The sequence below is a fragment of the Ictalurus furcatus genome, chromosome 24 (genome assembly GCF_023375685.1).
Source record: "Ictalurus furcatus strain D&B chromosome 24, Billie_1.0, whole genome shotgun sequence".
Classification (NCBI taxonomy): domain Eukaryota; kingdom Metazoa; phylum Chordata; class Actinopteri; order Siluriformes; family Ictaluridae; genus Ictalurus; species Ictalurus furcatus.
In genome coordinates, this window is record NC_071278.1 from 8032443 (window position 1) to 8053292 (window position 20850).

General features: G+C 37.7%; 1 protein-coding gene across 1 annotated transcript in view; it reads right to left on the reverse strand.

Moving 5' to 3' along the window:
• The window catches only part of csmd3b (CUB and Sushi multiple domains 3b), a 321277-nt gene that overhangs the window by 268669 nt on the left and 31758 nt on the right, over positions 1-20850 (reverse strand). Inside the window, exon 3 of the mRNA XM_053613516.1 lies at positions 12627-12739. Coding sequence (XP_053469491.1) covers positions 12627-12739 — 113 coding nt within the window. The remainder of the gene's footprint in view (positions 1-12626; positions 12740-20850) is intronic.

Consider the following 20850-nt stretch of genomic DNA (forward strand, 5'->3'; position numbering starts at 1 on the left):
TTTGTATAAAAGTAAGTAATTAAACTGTACTTTTTTTTATCTTGTCATCAACTGCAGCTGTAATAACAAAGACAATGTCAAATTTCCTGTTTGAACTGTTGCATTTCTTTGTGAGATGTGAGATTAATGTGTTTGTGACATATGTGGTATGACCTGGACTCCCAGATGTGTATGACAGAAGCAGCCCAATGGATAAGCAGAATTAAAATGTACAGTTTGCCTAAATAGTTATTTCACCATGATCCTAAACCTGTTTCATATTATTACACATTTTTCATCAATAAGCAATCTGTGTCAGATCATGTGCAGATAAGATACAAGCGCAGGTTTATTTTGCAAGAATGGAAGGCCAGAGTGATTTTTCAACTCAAAAATCAAACCAGTAAAGCAAATAGCAATACAAAAGTTTTAATAACATCACTGTCAAAAGGCATGAGCAAGACAGCAAATTTACAGTGAGTTACTTAAGTGTGCTTGATTCAAAATCATGTGATTGGTGATGTGATGTGGTTTGGTCTAGACATAGATGAGTAGTTGGGGTTTACGACTGCAATGGTAAACGTGATGTTACTAGGAAAACACACACACACAAAATACACTCTAGCAAACACTGTTTAACACTGGTGCTACTTTGCACCTGGTTTTTGGAGGCAGGTGAACAGAACATTTATATTGAACAGATTATGTGTGAGGGTTCAAATCCCATTTCTCCACCCTTTTTTGTGCTAACTTCCAATTTTCTGTGATCTGCCCTCAAATGCATAAGCACACTTTATATGTTAAGACATGCACACACAAGCCTTGTCAAGTAGAATGTGGCCTAATTGTGCCTGAAAATGGGCATGAGCTTCCAGAGGCAGATGTGCATCTCACGTAGGGATGTGCCTATCAGGATGTTTTCAGCCGACACCAATTTCTTGTCATCATGATCTCCCGATCCCGATTGTTAAAGCTTTATATAAGTGATGTGTAAGCTTTCTGTTTACCGTCACTCTTAACCTTTTTTTTTTTTAGATAAAGTAATACCACAGATGTTGCCTTGGTTATATTGTTTACAGTAATGTTGTAGATTGTTATTTTAATTGAGAATCAAATAAATAAGCACAACAAATATTCATTTAAACATGAACATTTCAATAGGCCTTTAAAAATACACAGCAAATGGCGAATTTTTCATTGTTTCTTGAGACCTCGTAATAATTCCGCACTGCTGAGGACATGACTGCGGCGCTAAAGTTTAACGTCATCATGTGTTTTACATCCTCACATGTTTTACGTCATCAAATTGTGATCGGTTCATGAGATCGGCCAGATTTAGAGACTACCGATAGAATGCGAGTCATGGAATATGATTATCAGCCGATACCCATTGGCAGCCAGTCAATCGGAGCATCTGAATCTGATGGTCTTCTAGTCAATTTGTGTGATGAGATTAGCAATATCAAAGTAATTATAACATGTTATATGAAAACAAAAAAAGAGCTATATGGCCAGGTTGTACTTTGAGAGCGTTATTTAAAATCCAGCCAAATCAGCTAATCATTAAACAGGACACTTTAAATGAAGCAGTAAGAAGAGGTGATAAATTGACAGAGATCAATAAGAACATTGCCGCTCTCAGGCTTGTGTGGAGCATTACTTCATTTAAAAGCTTCTGTAAAGTCAATTCTAAGTGAAATCTTGGCTAAATCTCTTCAGTTCAAATCATCTGAGGCACTCTGGAGCTAATGGCAGCTATTAGGGTTTCAGATATGTCTCACCCCAGGGGGTGTTTATGCTTAACATGTAGTACAGAGAGATGAAGGCTTACTATAGTTTTAAATTATAGATGACGAGTGAACTGTGCTTCCTTATATAAGCTGTTTATGCTGTGAGGGGGTGTCTAACATTCACTTTAGTCTCTGCGAGAATGAAAACAGTGGTATTCAGTGGGTGGCTTTTCTGACCTCGCACTGAAGAAAACTGACCTTGTATGCTCATTAGGCCTACTCATGTTATCCAAGTGTCAAGTAACACTAACACATTTTTTACATTTGTGCAGCTGATAAACAATGATTATTTATGTACGTATTAGAGCAGCAAATAAAGATTACTATTTTGATAAATGTATTTTAACTATTTTTAATGAACTCTCTAATGTAAAAATTATTGGTCTTTTTCTTGTTTGGTATTTAAAAAATAAATAAAATAAAATAAAAAAAAACAAGCAAATTTGACTAATTTAAATATTGACACCCAAAACTAGCCTCTTAGTTCTTAGTTTGCCCGTAGGCATAGAACTAAAACAATTTGTGTACACTTTGTAAATACAGTAAATAAAAGTGTAAACTATTCAAAAATTCAAGCAATGATTTAATTATTTAATTTATTTAATTATTGAGTAACTTTTTTTTAATTTTACCTGAGGAGCCTTGATGGCACACTTGATGGCAAGCCATTTGCTAAATTAATGTTAAGTACTAAATGAATCATAACCATCATATCCAATACATCTGAGACTGCCACAGTTGGCTTGCATCACTCTGACTGTAGAGGCAATGCCCTCTGTGTGAAAAGACATCCACTCTCTCTTAACAGCTGCTAGCTATAATAATTCCCATTTCTAATGGGAAAAAAACAGAAGGAATCAGATGTGTATGATTACTAATTTCTACACATTAAAACAGGATGATTGTATGTGACTTCCTGAGCATCTGGCAATTTTTTTAAAAATTAAACTCCATATTACAAGTCATGAACTACAGTGCATAAAACAGAGAGTAATAGATTCAGATAATTACTGGTTTCTATATACTGGATTTCTATATAGCTATAGACTATATACTTGTCTTGAACATTTTTGTAGGTGAAATATTCCTGCTGTTGTAATGCGGAACACATATGAGGAAGTTCTGAACACTTAATTACTAATATTTATTACATGTAGGGCATGTTTTCAGATTAAAGGGCAATATCAGTGGTCTCTAAAATGAAACGTTCATTTGTATATTAATAAAATAAAAATTCAAAAGCTGTAGTCAATCGAGAGAGGGTGAGGGGGGGGAGGGAGAGAGAGTGAGAGAGGAAGAGAGAGAGAGAAAGAGAGACAGGAAGAGAGAGAGAGAGAGGAAGAGAGAGAGAGGGAGAAAGAGGGGGGACGGAGAGAGAGAGGGGGGTGTGTGAGGGAGCAAGAAAGAGAGAGAGAGTAAACAGATGGGAGTGACAGCGTGACAGCATCAGATATAATGAGTGAGATCAGGCACTGATATTAGATGAGGAGGCCTTGGTGTGTACAGTGGGGTTGAGGTCAGGGTTCTGTGCAGGTCACTTGAATTGTTCCACTTCAACCTTGGCATCCATGTCTTCATGGAGCTCGCTTTGTGCACAGGGGCATGGTCATGCTGGAACAGGTTTGGGCCTATTAGTTCTAGCGAAGGGAAATTGTAATGCTACAGCATACAAAAGACATCCTATACCACTGGGCACTTCCAGCTTTGTGGCAACAGTCTGGGGAAAACCTTCATATGGGTGAAATGTTCAGGTGTCAACAAACTTTTGGCCATATAGGGTGGATGATTTAATCATATATTATTTGTATCTTAGCTCAGTTGAACTACAGAACTCATAATAGGAGACTGATTGACAAACAGGAAGTGTTGGTGTGTTTCTCTGCATTTTTATATTTAAAGCTCCATCATATGATGCTAGAGTGAATGATTTGACCCTAAGCTCAAACACAAACATTAGACATGACCAGGAAATGTAGTTTTGTTTTCTATACTATATTTTAGTATGTTAGCTTGAGTTAACTGGCTTAAAAGTGCAGAGCTTCATTATTTGTAGCCTAAATTCAGTCTATGGTCCAATACATACAGAACACTGTACGATTACAGAACATAGGCTAGATTGTTCTGTCAGATATGTGCTGTTTACGATGTTACCTTGCAGAATGGCATAGTTATACCATGGTATCTGTGATGCATTGGTGTCATTACTAAGTAGACCATACTACTTAGTATGCATTGTGTGGTTTGGGACACAGCCTTGAATTCTATCCGAGTGTGTGCACTCACAGCCTTGAGATTAATCAGTGCAACCAGTGTTACAAAATGTTTTCTCCAAGTGGTTTGTAAAAGCATTTTTCTATCTGCAAGGATGAAATCTCAAGCTCTTAAATCCTGTAGCTTTAAAATATGCTGTCAAATAAAGAAGTTATCACAGAGGGTGGGAAAAATTGAGCAGACAGAACTTCAGGAATATCTGTGGTATTGTTGCTTTTTGTGTTTTGATAATAGCTTAATGTATTAAGCTTTATAATACTGATTACAGTGGGGGAAAAATGAAGGTCTGTGTCAGAAGCCACTACGACTCCAGAGATTCATGGAGTGGACCAATATGACCTGAGTACAGTGGAGGCAGGTATTAAAGCAATATCTGTTCTATATCTGGAAAGTCGTTCTATAACCATGTCAAATTAAAACCTATTACAATAATTTTTTTTTGCACTTCTGCACTTTGGGAAACTTATAATATGTACAGTCAACAACAATATGTAATATATTACAGAATGTGAATATATTAAAAATATATCAATAATGGTGATATACCTTTCCTTACCTATATATACCTTTCCTATTAGTTTCACGGTCCATGCAGGATTTCGCAGAGCTTTTTGTGATTATTGTAGCCAAAAATACTTGATTTTGCCGCAGGTTTTTTCAAAGTTTATGATGCAATTTGCAGAGTTTTTTTGTGCTTTTTTGCAGAAAACTACTTGAATTGGCAAAATTGCAATTACACAAAACTGTTCCCTTTCAAAGGGAACTCAATGCTGCGTGAGCTTCACGCTGTGCGAAGCACCCACATGCGTGACTGGTATCTAATGTCTGTGTGAAATTACACCTATTTATAGGCCTGCCGTGGTCAGGTGACATGGATTTTTGCGCGTCGTGTGATTATAAAACAGCGCCTGTAAACCACGTCATCCTTATTAACTTCAGCCAAGACTGCATGTCGACCATTTGTGTAAACACTCACAAAAAACTCTTCACTTCCTCTCTATTTAAAAAAAAAATAAGTAAGAAGTGTCAGGGGCTGGAGCATGCCACAGCGGACCTTGAGCGGGCTAACTGTGTACATTGTGAACGCTTTACAATCCAGCAGCTCCACTCATGGCTCGCTCTCTTCTCGGCTGAAGGGAGTTGGGTTTCGTAGCCTCATGGATCTGGGCCGGCCGTTGCCGTGGCTCATGTCCTAGGGATCCCATAAGGATCTGGAAGAGGAGGCGTACATGAATACTCTGTCTTCAAGTCCGACTCTCCACTTACGGGTTTTGGAGCTTACTTCGCGAGTCCTCCTTCTGGTATGGAGAGTCAACCAACCCTCTATGACTCCGAGGAGCCAGAGCGGGGAGCCACTGCACTAAAAACAGAGAGCAGTTCTCAAGCATATAAAGGAGCTGCTTGAAGTGATTACTCGGGCTGTAGAGAAACTGAATTTAGACTGGCCCAAGGAAGAGGAAGTGGTTCGTAGCAGGCTGGATGAGCGCTATCTCCCCAGTGAAAATAGATCTGTCTCACACCCTAGAAAACACCCCTTTTTTAAAGAAGTGCATGATGAAATATTGCTCTTCTGGAGAAAACCATACACCAACAGTGTTTATAACCCTGCGATGTCAGGTTATTCGGCCATCGTGGGGAACGTACAGTACCTCTCTCCATCGATGGCAGGGAATTTAGGGGGGCCAGCTTTGCCATCCAAGCCATGTAAGGCCACCTCCGCGTTGCTTGGCAAAGCCTATGCGGCAGCGGGTCTCGCTTGTGGGTCACTGCATGCGATGCAGTGATCCTTGGGCTCGGACCTTTTTGAACAGGCCATACCCTCAGTATGACAGAGTGGGTTTTCTCATTCCCATAGCATGAAGCTCATGCAACGTTGAGTTCTCTTTGAAAGGGAACACCTGGGTAAAATATGTAACAAAATCAGGGAACAAAATCCTGGAGGGATGATTTCAGTGTAGTTACATAATCATTCATAATATTCACTGAATAATGGTCTTACTGTAACTAACTGAATAATAAGCTAGGACTTTAAGGGGTAAAAATGGCAGTGGATCTGGCTAACAGTGTATTTTGTTTCACTGGACTAAGCTGTATTTTTAATAAAACAGATAATGATAATTATCTTGGATTAATTAACCCAGGTCTCTTCACCAGACAGTGTATCATTATTATTCAAATGCTGATATAAATTTCTGCTATGAATATATTATGCATTAAGTACCACCCTAATGACTCCATAATGCAAGAGAGTGCAATCACGCTATCAGTACTAAATTACACTACATCTATTAGGTATGAAACAACTTTGTAATTAATCTGAATCAGTCAATCATCTATTCTCTTGGGCCATCCTGATTAGAGAGTTTCTTTACACTAATTAAACTCTCTGCAATTCTGTAATTAAAAAAAGAGAAAAGAAAAAAGAAAGAAAAACAGACTGAAGCTACAGCTGAGGGGATTGGACACTAAATGGTTGATTTTGAGAGATTATTGGAAGTGGAATTCAACACTCAAATATTATAGACATTAGATTAGATAAAACCCCAAATGAAGTCTACATTGAGCTATTACACAGATCATAGATCTTTGAAAACTATGAAAATATTTTATTAAATAATTCTAAAACTAAAGCAATATGTAATGTTATTTATGCCAACTATTATTGTTTTATAAGGCATATAGTGTATTTACAGTGCATTACATTTTCCTTCCCTGCTAGTGTTGTAAGTTGTGTTGAACACCCTATTGACTCAGTTTAAATACGCTACAATTAATAATAATAATAAAAGGAGAAATAAGTATGAGAGAATAAAGAAATTTTAAATGGGTAAATGTTAACATCTTGATCATTGTAATTAGGCACCATATTTATTTGTCATATATTTGATACTACCACTGAGTGTGAGCCTTTTAGGCTCAGCCAGCTCACCGTCCAAGTGCACCTACTTTAATATAGCACTAGTTTAAAGTCAGATTAGGATCCAAGACATTGCTGGTTAGTAATGAAGCACTTCGAAAATGTTCTTCCTCATTTTAAATGCAATTCTGCATATTCTGTTTTGATTTAGCATAAAAAGGAAACTCCAGATGTTTAAAACTTCTGATTGGAAGTGTAGCTCTCATCACATTTGCTGTCACGTTCGGTTGCATGCTTCATTTGTCATATACGCACAAATGTCAAACCATACATTTTGCCAAAATGTCTGCTCCATGGTGAATGAGCATTATCGCAACTGTTGTCACTTCATGTATGGGTTGGTTTGTACAACCCCAATTTCAAAAAAGTTGGGACACTGTGTAAAATGTAAATAAAAACAGAATGCAATGATTTGCAAATCTCATATGTTATTCACAATAGAACATAGAAAACATAGCAAATGTTTAAACTGAGGAAATGTACCATTCTAAGAAAAAAATAAGGTAATTTTTAATTTGATGGCCACAACATGCCTCAAAAAAGTTGGGACGGGGCAACAAAAGGCTGGAAAATAAGTGCAACTAATTAGGTTAACTGGCAACAGGTCGGTAACATGACTGGTTATAAAAAAAAAAAAAGTATCTTAGAGAGGCAGAGTCTCTCAGAAGTAAAGATGGGATGGAATCTGGATGGAAGTGTATGTTGCTCTAAAACCTGTATATACCTTTCAGCATCGATGGTATCTTTCCAAATGTGCAAGCTGTAAAACTGGCTAGCTAATGTTATCACTTGACATTCCCATGACATCTAGAACTCCTCTATTTCCCTGACATGTGCTCCACCATGGTGAAGCAAATGGAAACAAGTATTCTAGTTTAACAACTGTTTTAGGTTATGGGAACTGTAGTTATGGTTTAATTTGTGCATACAATGCCCTCCACTAATATTGACACCCTTGGTAAATATGAGCAAAGAAGGCTTTGAAAATTGTCTTTACTATTTAACCTTTTGATCTTTGTTAAAAAATTTTTACAAAAATACTCTGCTCTCATGGATATCAAACAATTGCAAACACAACACAGGTTTATATATAAAAAAATCTTTGTTAAATATAGGTGTGCAAAAATGATTGGCACCCTTTTAGTCAATATTTTGTGCTTCCTCACTTTGCCAAGATAACAGCTCTGAGTCTTCTCCTTCTGCCTGATGAGGTTGGAGAATAAATGTCAAGGGATCAGAGACCATTCCTCCATACAGAATCTCTCCAGATCCTTCACGTTTCGAAGTCCATGCTCTCCTCTTCAGTTGACCCCACAGGTTTTCTATGGGTTTCAAGTCAGGGGACTGGGGTGGCCATGGCAGGACCTTGACTTTGTTGATTTTGATGTATGTTTTGGATCATTGTCCTGCTGGAAGATCCAACCATGACCCATTTTAAGCTTTCTGGCAGAGGCAGTCAGGTTTTCATTTAATATCTGTTGATATTTGATAGAGTCCATGATGCCATGTATCCTAACAAAATGTCCAGGTCCTCTGGCAGAAAAACAGCCCCAAAACATTAAAGATCCACCACCATATTTAACCGTGGACATGAGGGACTTTTCCATATGGCTACCTCTCTCTACCTCTCCAAAACCACCTCTGGTGTTTATTGCAAAAAGCTCTATTTTGGTTTCATCTGACCATAGAACCCGATCCCATTTGAAGTTCCAGTAGTGTCTGGCAAACTGAAGACGCTTGAGTTTGTTTTTGGATGAGAGAAGAGGCTTTTTTCTTGAAACTCTTCCAAACAGCTTGTGGTGATGTAGGTGACTTCGGATTGTAGTTTTGGAGAATTTCTGACCCCAAGACACAACTAACTTCAGCAATTCTCCATCTGTGATCCTTGGAGATTTTTTGGCCACTCGAACCATCCTCTTCACAGTGCGTTGAGACGATATAGACACACATCCAATTCCAGGTTGATTCATAACATTTCCAGTTGACTGGAACTTCTTAATTATTGCCCTGGTGGTGGAAATTGGCATTTTCAATGCTTGTGCTATTTTCTTATAGCCACTTCCCATTGTGTGAAGCTCAACAGCCTTTTGCCGCACATCACAGCTATATTCCTTGGTCTCACCCATTGTTATGAATGACTAAGGTAATTTGGCCTGTTTACCTTATATTTATACCTCTGTGTAACAGATATAAGTCATGGTTAAACGATTTCCTGTTCCTAGTCCTAAAATATCAATGGTAATATACTTAAAATATACTTTTCTTATTAATTCATAGGGGTGGCAATAATAGTTGCACACCTATATTTATATATTTTATACACTTATATATATATATATATATATATATATATATATATATATATATATATATATATATATATATATATATATATATATTTTTTTTTTTTTTTTTTTTGGATAAAATTGTTTTGTTTGCAGTTGTTTGAAATCCATGAGAGCAGAGCATTTTTGTGAATTTTTTAAATTAAAGATCAAAAGGTTATATAATAAAGACAAATTTTCACAGCCTTCTTTGCTCATATTTACCAAGGGTGCCAATATTCGTGAAGGGCACTGTATATCAATCTAGTTATTAACCTTCAGCATTCTCATGGCAAACATATTTTAAGGGGACAATTTAAATAGGTTTATAAATGCATGAAATGTTTTATATACCAAGCTATGTAATAAACTATAAAAAAAAAAATTCTAATGTATTACAGTGGAATGTAATTAATAAACAAAAAGTATGAGATACACCAGAGGTTCTCAACCTTTTTTTAACTAAAGCCCTCCCAAGCCTCCCCTATCATGTGGCACAACCCCCGCTAAGTTGTCGCTAAGTTGGCAACACTTTTCTGCACTGACAGCTACATAAAAGTCAGGCTAACCTCCGCCTCTCCCCAGCAAAAAGAAAATGCAGAGGGAGAGGGAACACAGAGTTTTTCATTTATGCACATTATATTTGAAAAGTAATACAATATACTGAGTACCCAAATGATGCCCTGTCTGTGTTTTTTTTTTCTTGAAAACAATTTATGCCCCCCTTCCAATCTCTCCATGCCCCCGTGTTGAGAACCACTGAGTTACACTATCACTTTCTTGCAGGGTTTTCCCTACCCTAGAAATCCTTATGTGCTGTGTCCAAGTGTTTTCGTGAAGCACCTTAAGCCAAATGAACGTAAAAAGGCATTTAGGTGACATGCCAGAATGAATGTAAAAACAATGGTGAGAGGTCTATGCGCTGACCGATAAAAACCCAAATCAAAACAGAGAGGTGGCTTGATCTCAAATGGAAAGGTCAGCTGGCAACAGGAATGACTGGCCAATCAACGATCAGTCTTTGGACGAATGTTTGTGTGATTGGTGCGTGACAGATCCTCATCGCCAAGCTAATACACATAATTTCATTAAATCTCAAACATGTTATTTGGTGAAATGAACAGACTTTTGACTATAAGTACAATAAGTGTTGCCAGGTTTCTTTCACAAATATGGTGAGGACAATGGTCAAAAACAACATGAAAAAAAAAAACTTAACTTAAAATTTCAAACCCAAAACCACCCCCCACCCCCACCCCGGGGATCCAGACAGCACCTAAACCCTATGAAAACCTATGGAAAACCCCACTTTTTCAATACCATTTCAATAACGATAACTTTATTTAGGTCCTTATAGACAATGCAAAAACAAACAAATATGCAACAAATCATAGGTTGAGTTTCCACCTGAGCAGCATAAAACATCTTCTCTGTGTGTGTGTGTGTGTGTGTGTGTGTGTGTGTGTGTGTGTGTGTGTGAGTGAGAGAGAGAGAGAGAGAGCGAGAGAAAGAGAGAGAGAGCGTGAGTGTCTGTAAACTCATCCAGTGCAAGAGAAAAAAAAAATCTGCCGAAGTTATATCCGTGAACAATGAACAGAACACAGACTCAAACATTTGGAAGAAATTGTATGTCTAATTTTATGCAGCGCATGTATTGTACTAATGGAGTTATAGTTTAAGTATATGCTTTTGACACTTGCCATTTTTTGACAGAGACATAGTGGAGTCCAGTCAAATTAATTACTCCCTCAGGCCAGAAATGAATTTTATCTGAACAAGCTTATACACTCTCCCCAAAGGACCAATGAGTTGGTGGTAGGAGTGACTACAAAATAAAGACTTTATTAGCAGTGGCAGATTCTTCAGGCTATAGAATAAAACATTTCTGATTGAAAAAGGGGGCACTAAAATGAAGAATAAAAATAAAATAACATATAAAGTACTATATATACAAACAGCTCCATGCTGACTGCTTCTGTCTGAGGAAGGCTGAGCTCAGACTTTGCTGAAATCCCAAATTGATTTTTCTTCGAATAAACTGTCCGAGTTGGCAACAACAGGTGGTTAATGTCAAAAAGATCAGCACCACCCGAAACAGGACTTTGCTTTTTTTTCCCCCAGACATATCAACACACTAATTTAGATTAGGATTAGGCACTCTGTAGCTGCTGCTTTTTAAACACCACTGTTTGTGAGTCATTGGGTGCTTTGAATCTGCCATTTTAAGTCTGAAAACACACCTCTTCTGTTAATAAAATTTGTAGTTTTTACTAGATACCCTCTGATACAACAGTACACCTTTCCTACAAGCTGAATGAATTTCCTACATTCTCAGTATTTGTATCTGCGTATAAATATGGCAAATTACACCAATTCACTTTTTCTTCATCAGCCTTAGCACATTATTGTCAATCTCAAAGTCTAGTATGTTTTGTGAGACAAGTGGTAGCTCAGTGGTAAAGACAGTAGGCTACTGATCAGAAGGCCATGAGTTCAAACCCCAGCACCGCCAAGCTGCCACTACTGGGCAAGGCCCTTAACTCTCAAGTGCTCAGATGTATAAACGAGATAAATTTAAGTTGCTTTGGATAAGGGCATCTGCCAAATGCCGTAAACGTAGTATGTTGAGCACCTCACAATTTCACCATAAGTCACAGAAAAGAGCCTTAACAAACACCACAGATGTAGCTGCATTATTAGGTTTATAGTATATTAAAACTTGATCTTCAACATATTTCATTATGTAAGGGTTGGCAAACACTTTCATATTCCACTCAAAATACATCTGGTCAAATCAATGATTCATTTCAGTTTAATTTATGGTAAATATGTGCTCGATGTTGGTCACAAACAATACACAGCCAGACATGTGAGACGATTATGGCTTTGGATGACCTGCTGCAACTTAATAATTAAGCAGCTTTTGATGAGCAAAGAAGAAACAAGAGACAGCTATTCCCAAAGAGTAATTTTGTGTTTAATTATTTACAAAAATTGTGTTGCATCTGCAAAGACACTCTACTGTCTATTTCTCTTCTAAAAATCAGGTAACTATTTTTAATAGATTAAGCAAAAATTGAAATATCTGTCTCTTACTGTTTTGAGTAAGTGGACTTAAGTGGGCTGAATTGGCAAAATAAATGAATAAAGGATAATAAGACAAGAAATAATTCATATCTAACAACACAAACATTAAGAAAACATCTGAGGTCATGTGTAAAGGGTGTATACACTGCCTCTTCCTGAAACATCAAAGATCTAGCTAAAGTGATCTGATTGGACAGTTCCAAAGGGTTACGGCAGCCCTAGACAGGGCTATTTCAAGTGATTAAAATGTCAGCTTACCTTGATAATGGGCACTAAAGCCTCTGTATCGATGGTTGCTGTCAGTTACAAAGTGTAGCCTCAGCCAGTTCTTGTTGCTGACAATAGGAGATGGCATATTCATTCCAGATAACCTACAGGAAACAAAGGAAAGAAATCTTTAAGCTTGTTACAGTAAGCAACATCAGGAGAAAAAACCAACAAAAAAAACCCCAAAATGGTGCTAACCTCTTAACCCTTTGAAACCACTTACTGTGATGTACATCAACTATGCTGAAAAGAGCAAGCTAACTGACCTTTCACTGAATTCTAAATGCCCACCTCACTAAACTGTAATACATACAGACACACACATACATATTATATATTAGCTGTTATGCTATAGAACTATGCGGGACATTTGGCATAATTTAGTCCCACTTGTCCCCTTAGAGGAAAGGTTCACTGCAAATCAGTACAGGTTTTTTTCTGTTGATCCTTTGATGAAACATTTCTACCCTCACAGGAGTGGTCTCTTTCACTCCAGGATCTGCCCAAGATGACCCTCTCATCCACAGACTTTGAGGACTCACTAAATGATATCATGACGGTGAAAATTATGTAAATCATATGCTACTGTATGGCCTTCACATTCATCAGATTTCAAATGGCCCTACCAAACACATGTGGGAAATTGTGGATCAATGTGTTGGACAGCGCACTCCCCCACCATAGTTAAGACACCAATTCAGACAGTACACTACATGGCAAAAAGTTTTGAACACCTGACCATAACACCTATATGTTGGCACAAAGTTTGAAGCACACACTTGTGTAGAATGTCGTTATATGCCGTAGCATTAAAATGTCTATTAACTGGAAGTAAGAGACCCAAACCTGTTCCAACATGGCAATGCCCCTGTGCACAAAGCAAGCTCCATGAAGACATGGTTTGCATGGCTTGGTGTGGAAGAACTCGAGTGGCCTGCACAGAGGCTTTTAAATGAGCACAAATCCCCACAGTCATGTTCTAAAAAGTGGCGGTTATAATAACTGGGACAAGATGTTCAAAAAGCACTTGTGGGTATGATGGTCAGGTGTTCACAAACCTTTGGCTGTATAGTGTATATTTTGAAAAAAAAAAAAAAAAAAATGGTACTCATCCCTATAGTACAGTTCGAGAGAATCTATGTCAAGGTGCACTGAAGCTGTTCTGGCAGCTCATGGTGGCCCAACACTTTTCTAAGACACTTGATGTTGGTTTCCTTTCATTTGTCACCCATCTGTACATATGACCTAAGTATTCCTCAGTGTGACAAGTTTGCATGTGATTGATCACAGGCCTGTGACAAAGGACAGAGGTCATACTGATTCCTTCCCCTCATCACTCCTCTCTTTCTCTCAGCCCACTTTCCACTACCCACTACATTTGTCCAGTGTTATTGATGTCTGACAGAAGATGTCATTAAAAACACATGGCTACATGAATCATTCTTTAATAGTCTTCACAACCTGGAGCAGTGCCATATCATTATTGTTATCACTCCAGTGGTAGAAGTACACACGCCAGCAACAGAATGTGCAATTGCAGTGTGGGAACAGGGGAAGACGCAGCACAGTGATATTAAGGATTTACTGCTATGCTGAATTCAGTGTTTGGAAATCCTGCAAGTCGGGGAGTGGGGGTGTATGCCAGAGAACCCTAATAAAACTCCAATAAGAAATAAGTTCTTCTGTGGATTATGCATTGCAATTTTGAAGTCTCACTACTATTAGTACTTGGAATGACGAGTCTCATCTGGTGGTCTGGGGGACAGTACACATCAGGTGTGTAGGTGTATAGGTTTGTGTTCGGTGCTACAAACCGAGTAATGTGATTCATGTGGTTCATGAATAAGTAATGTCATTACAAATTGAATGTGGTTCAATTTGTTATGTTACCTACTTTTTTCGCTTTTGTGATGCTGCAATTAGCTCACCTTTGTTGTGCAAGTGCTTGCACTCAGAGCATCATGAAAAATGTCTTGTGTTCACCTGTATAGCTAAAAAATTTCTTATATGAGATCAGCTCCTTTTTTGCAGGCATTCCTGCACAATGACATGCTTTGTATCCAAAAATGCCACTCTTCATGGCTTGAGTGTTGGTACAAAAAAACCCCACACATTAATAAAAGACAACAAACGGACAAATCCATTGCTTAGAAACCTAAGTGAACAAAAGTTATGTATGGAATTGCACAAATCCACCATGGTGCAGAATGCATTCTTCTATATGAATGCAAACTTGCAATTAGGAGTCCCACCCCTAAGTGAGCCCAGAATCAGTCCTGAGTGCAGACAAGAATTTGAGTGTGAAAACTCCCTCATTCTGTGCAGTGCTGGCTAATCACACTATCATCTGGTAACCCTAGTATTACCATGGATTCCCATTATCCCTAACAAGGATGCACTGGACTATATCCAATATACTCAAGTTATAATACATGATCATCTCCCTACTGAAATAATGGAACTGTTGCCTAAGCCGCCAAGGACATTAATCTTTTATTATCATCCTGAAATCTATCCACTGGTTTATTGGTCCATTAAAATCCTGAAACAGACAAACTGCATAACCCATAAAATCTGCTGTTTTTACAGTATTTTACTTCACTTTTAAAAAATTTCCTCAGATCTGTGCAGAAAACACTGGCATGTCTTGTCATTCAAAGATCTGGAGACTGTAATTCATGCTTTTATTTATTCTCTATTGATTATTTTGTTTCCCTCTACATGACTACTATCTATCACACAACTATATCCCATGTTTAAATGATCTAAAATGCAGCTGCTAGAATCCTGAACACAACAAGGTAGAGGAAAGCACCTCTCCTCTCCTGGCCTCCCTTCACTGGTTCCTAGTCAAATAAAAATTGAGCTGAAAGTTTTTATTGTGCTTTAAAATCTTTGCATGGCATAATTTTGTTCTGTTGTAAGCCAAAGACAATAGAACATCTTATCCCTCCCAGCCCATTTTTAAATCCAATTTATAAAATATATTTATTCTCCCAGGCTTTTTAGTCTTTTTAAAATCTGCAGCACTGAGTCGTATGTTTTGTCCTTGCTTTTCATCTCTGGTTTTGTATTTTAATGCCTTTTATTGTTTTATTTTTTATTGTTTCCATCCATCCATTTTCCATCCATTTTACGTACCGCTTATCCCATGCAGGATCACGGTGGGCCTGGAGCCTATCCAAGGGGACTCAGGGTACAATGCGGGGGACACCCTTGACAGGGTGCCAACCCATCGCAAGGAACAATCATGCATACACTCACGCGGTACAGACAATTTGGGAATACCAATCAGCCTACAGCGCATGTCTTTGGACAGGGGGTGAAAACCAGAGTACCCAGAGGAAGCACCCAAAGCATGGATAGGGCATGCAAACTCGAACCAATTGAGGCAAAACCACTAAGCCACCATGCCCCCCTTTTATTGTTTTATTTAATTTTATTTAGACTTTATTTCACTGCGGTTTAAATTTGACTTATGTTACAGTATAGTACTTTGTCTGACAGTGGTTCTCTTGAAATGTGCTATATACTGTAAATAAAGGTGTCTTGACTTGCCCAAAAGGAAGGGCCATGTACAATATATCAAATACAGTAGAGATGCGTGTGACAAAGTTTCATCAAAGTTTTGAACCTTCTCAGAAACATCTATCCTACCAAAATGGCATGAACATCAAGGGATAAAAAGACTCTATATGTAATTTTGACCTTGTGTAGACTACAGTAAACCGTGAATAAATTAAAACTTATGAACCAAATTCTTGTTTTTGTTTTTTATTAAACATTTAAGTTGTACAATCATTCTGTCCCAGAAAAAGAACAGTTCAAAGACATTATTGAAAGCCCAATATTGCCATGACATGTTCATGATGATTGTATATAAACTTCCAACTGCAACTGTGTGTGTGTGTGTATATATATATATGTATATATATATATATATATACACACACACACAGACATATATATATATATATATATACATACGTACATACACACACACACACACACATATATATACATATATATATATATATATATATATATATATATATATATATATATATATATATATATATATATAGTTGCAATCTTAAATCTGTGCTTGTTCTTTCATAGCTCAGTTTCAATGCTTTTTGCGAGACCTTCACAGTAACTACACAACATGACATAATGCATCTACATGCATTGATGATTTTTGCTCATATTTATAGAAATACTTCTGTATTGTGGTAGATTCCAAATGCAGTTGCTATGTGCTGTGCGGGCTTGTTTGTGTATGTTCTAGTTTTTGTTGCAAACAGTATAGTGTAATGTGCAGATTAGTATGCGACCGATATAGTCCAGTGCCTGGCAAAACATCTGTCTATAAGTACTTACTGCAATATCCGTATCTGATTTTACATTTACATTTAGCAGATCCCCTTATTCAGAGCAACTTACAGAAGTGCTTTGTAGTCTCAATCAAATATTTTCATGGTAGTAAAAAAACTAGTTAGTATGAGTTGGTACAGCAGCACAAAACAAAGTCAGTAGTTGAGGTTTTGCTATTTCACAGTATTCAGTGAACCTGTGCCTGCTGTAGCCCCAGATTCTTGTTCTTGGCTGGCAGGAGCCTAATGTGGTTTTCTGCTTTTGTGACCCATCTGACTCAAGGTTTGATGTGCCCTGCTTTCTGAGATGCTTTTCTGCTCACCTCGTTTGTAAAGAGTGATTCTCAAACCAATCTGGCCATTCTCCTCTCATGTCTCTCATCAGCAATGCGTTTACATCATCAGCAGTGAGCAGCAGCTCTCTGGATGGTTTTTGTTTTTACACCATGCTGTGTAAACTCTAGAAATTGTTGCATTTGACATGTGCTGGGTTACTGGTTTGTTAATGACCCAATGCATATGCAAATAGTTGAAAACCACCATTGAACATAAGGATTAATTGGAATTAATAAATATGAAATGCTTTAAACAGAGCCTGCTGCTTGATCCTATGAGACAGGAGAAGGAAAGTGAGTGCACATCCACACTCACCTGGCCTTTCTGCTAAAGCTCCTACTGCTTCTGCTAAATAGTGCAAACTGTCACAGAATAAAAAGGGACACAAATGAGAGAAAATATGGTACTGGATGACTGCACAGACTTGTGAGGAGAGACAGATAAGAGAGACTGGTGTATAATAGGTGAATGTGAGAAGACAATAAGGTGGGAAGCAATGAGTGTAATAGACAATTATTAAGGAAAGGAAAGATAGAGAGGCATGGATGGGTGGGACAGATACAAGCAGGGAGGGAGGGGCTGCATTTACTGCGGCATTTACAATGATTTTTCTGTCTTCCAGTATTGTAAAACGCCTTCAAGGTCTCTACAATAAGTGTCAGGGAATAGATAGTGACAGCGACAGTTAAGAATGAACAGCCAGCGAGCTGCTACATGACAGCAATGTCACTACATTGTCTTCAACAAATCACTGTACTCATAATATTTAACATGCCTCTTGCCTGAGGGAAAGAAGTACCAGAGACTAAATGTTCCACTTTATGAATGAAGCTGCATATTAAATGCAAAATAACTATTAATTGAGAGTCTGAGGAATGATGTAATCCTCTCTCTCTCTGGATATCAAATAATTGCAACTCAAGAGAGAGAGAGAGAGAGAGAGAGAGAGAGAGAGAGAGATCTTGATTTGCAATTATTTCATATCCATGAGAGCAGAGTATTTTTGTGAATGTTTTGAACAAAAGATAAAAATTTTAAACAATTAAAGACAATTTTTCACAGCCTTCTTTGCTCACATTTACCACAATATTTGTAGAGAGTACTGTATAATCAAGCAGCTGTCTATATTGTTATGTCACATATATGAGAATGTAGTATTCCCATTTTTTACAAAATGTACTTGTAATCTGATTACTTTGGTTTTACAGTTACATGTAAGCCTGTATATATATATATATATATATATATATATATATATATATATATATATACACACACACAGACTTACATGTAACTGTTAAACCGAAGTAATCAGATTACAGGTACATTTTGCATATTGCTGTATATCCTGTTTGCATTTGCTTTATCTCAGCTGTCCTGTAACAATGTGTGTTAGAGACATCCCTGACCCAGGGCAGAACCTCAACTACAGAAACTGCTGTCAAATCCAGTGATTTCGGCCATCGGGCCAGACCAGATGGCTTACTTATCCTTGGACAGATAAGTCCAAGGATCCTCAGCAGTAAAGTTGATAACTTCAGGAAGAAAGGAGGGGAAACTTCCCCTTAAAATGAGACCCTTTGCTCCATCAGGAAAGGGTCAACCCAAAGCTCCTGTGTTCACATTCCACAATCAGAGTAGTCCATACAGCCTACAGAGGCAATGACACTGGAAATTTATACATCTTTGCACTCACCTATTAACTTCATGCTTATAACCATTAAGTTTCCACTAATTATTCTATTTATTTAGCATGTGTTACTATAGTAGTACTAGTATCATTATTGTGTTTTAATGGGTTTACTTAAAAAAATGGGTTTACTTAACAGCAATTAATATATGTCTTGTGTGGTAGGTGTGTGTGTTTGTTGAGTGATTTCCTGAAGGATAAGAGTAGGCAAAGGAAATTCAGGTTGAATATCATTATATCTATATGATAATATTTCTAAACAAAGTTTGATCCACACATCATGGAAAGTGTGGAACCACCCATCTGCAATCTACAATGGACTGATTAACATGAGAATATGGCTTGCACCCTTCAATTCACCAAAGAACAACAACAGAGTTGTTGACTCTGTGCCGAACAGAGGGACAGAGTCAGAGGAGAGCCTCCAGAGCCAGAAAGTTCTCCCCAGTTGACATCTGCAGGGAAAGCACGTCTGCTCAGAGACCCAGCCAAGAGCCTCCGCCAGCTCTTCAAACCTCCCTCCTACCAGCCTCCATTTCATTCATCATTCCGATTGGTCTTCCGAGACGCCGCTCATACGCCAACCAGACCACTGACAAATCACCATCATGGGAATCCCCTCAAGCACCACAACGTAACGAGGAAATCTCCTCCACAGGCAAGCAGTACCTCCAGACTCTAGCTACCTGGAGCATGTAATATGTTTAAAGCCCTTCTAAAAGAAGCGAAGAGAAATTTAATAAGTCGCTGGTTTGTTCAGGTCATGGTCTGTGAAAAAGCATACAATGCTAGAAACTCGGAAGTTCATTCACTATGTTGAAAGACATTTTCACCCCTATTTATGTATGTGTGTGTTTGTGTATATTTGTGTGTGTATATGTGTGTGTGTGTGTGTGTGTGTGTTTGTGCGTGTGTGTTTGTGCATGTGCCTGCATGTGTTTATGTGTTAGATTAGTTTCTGTGTAGTAGAATAGTTTAATAAAGTCTTGTCTGTTCTTAAAGATACGTGTCTTATTGTTTATTAAGTCTACTGCCTTGAATAGGCAACAATTGAATAGGCAACAATCTTGCTACAATCTTGCTTGAATAGGCAACAATCTTGCTACAATTCTCTTAAAATAATGTTTCACTATATTTAGGATATTATTGCTGGGGCCACTGAAGTAATATCTAATGCATAATTAATAAATATACTAATTTCAACTTATCGCTGGACAAATAGTTCATCAGAAATACTAAATTAGCCAAATTTGATCTTCTGTGCTAATCTGCTAGTCTCTCCTACATATTTGGTGGAGAATACAGGTAACTTAATCTAAACAGCTAACTTTCTTTACATATTATGGTGGAGAATGGAATAACTTAATCTAACAGCTCATTTTCTGTACAAAGGCAACCTGAGTAAACACAAGTTTATTGTTATTTATTGAAGCAAAAACGTCATCCAATATCAACTGGGCCTGTGTAAAAATGTATTTTCCCCCGTAGTTACTAATTCCCCAAATCTATGAAGCTGCATTCATAATGGGGTTCAGCTGGACTAGACCCAACCAGACCTGATTACTGCAAACCCTGTTCAGTGAAGCATGATGTTGTTACCTAGTAACACACTATGCCAAAATTGAAAGAAATTGTAATAGGGAAGAAGGTGATTAAAATACATCAGTCTGGGAAGGGTTACAAAGCTATTTCAGGCTCTGGGACTCCAAAGAACCACAGTGAGAGCTATTTCCAAGTGGAAAAATATAGGCACAGTAGTGAACCTTTCCAGAAGTGGCCGACCTTCCAAAATTCCTCCAAGAGCACAGCAACTACT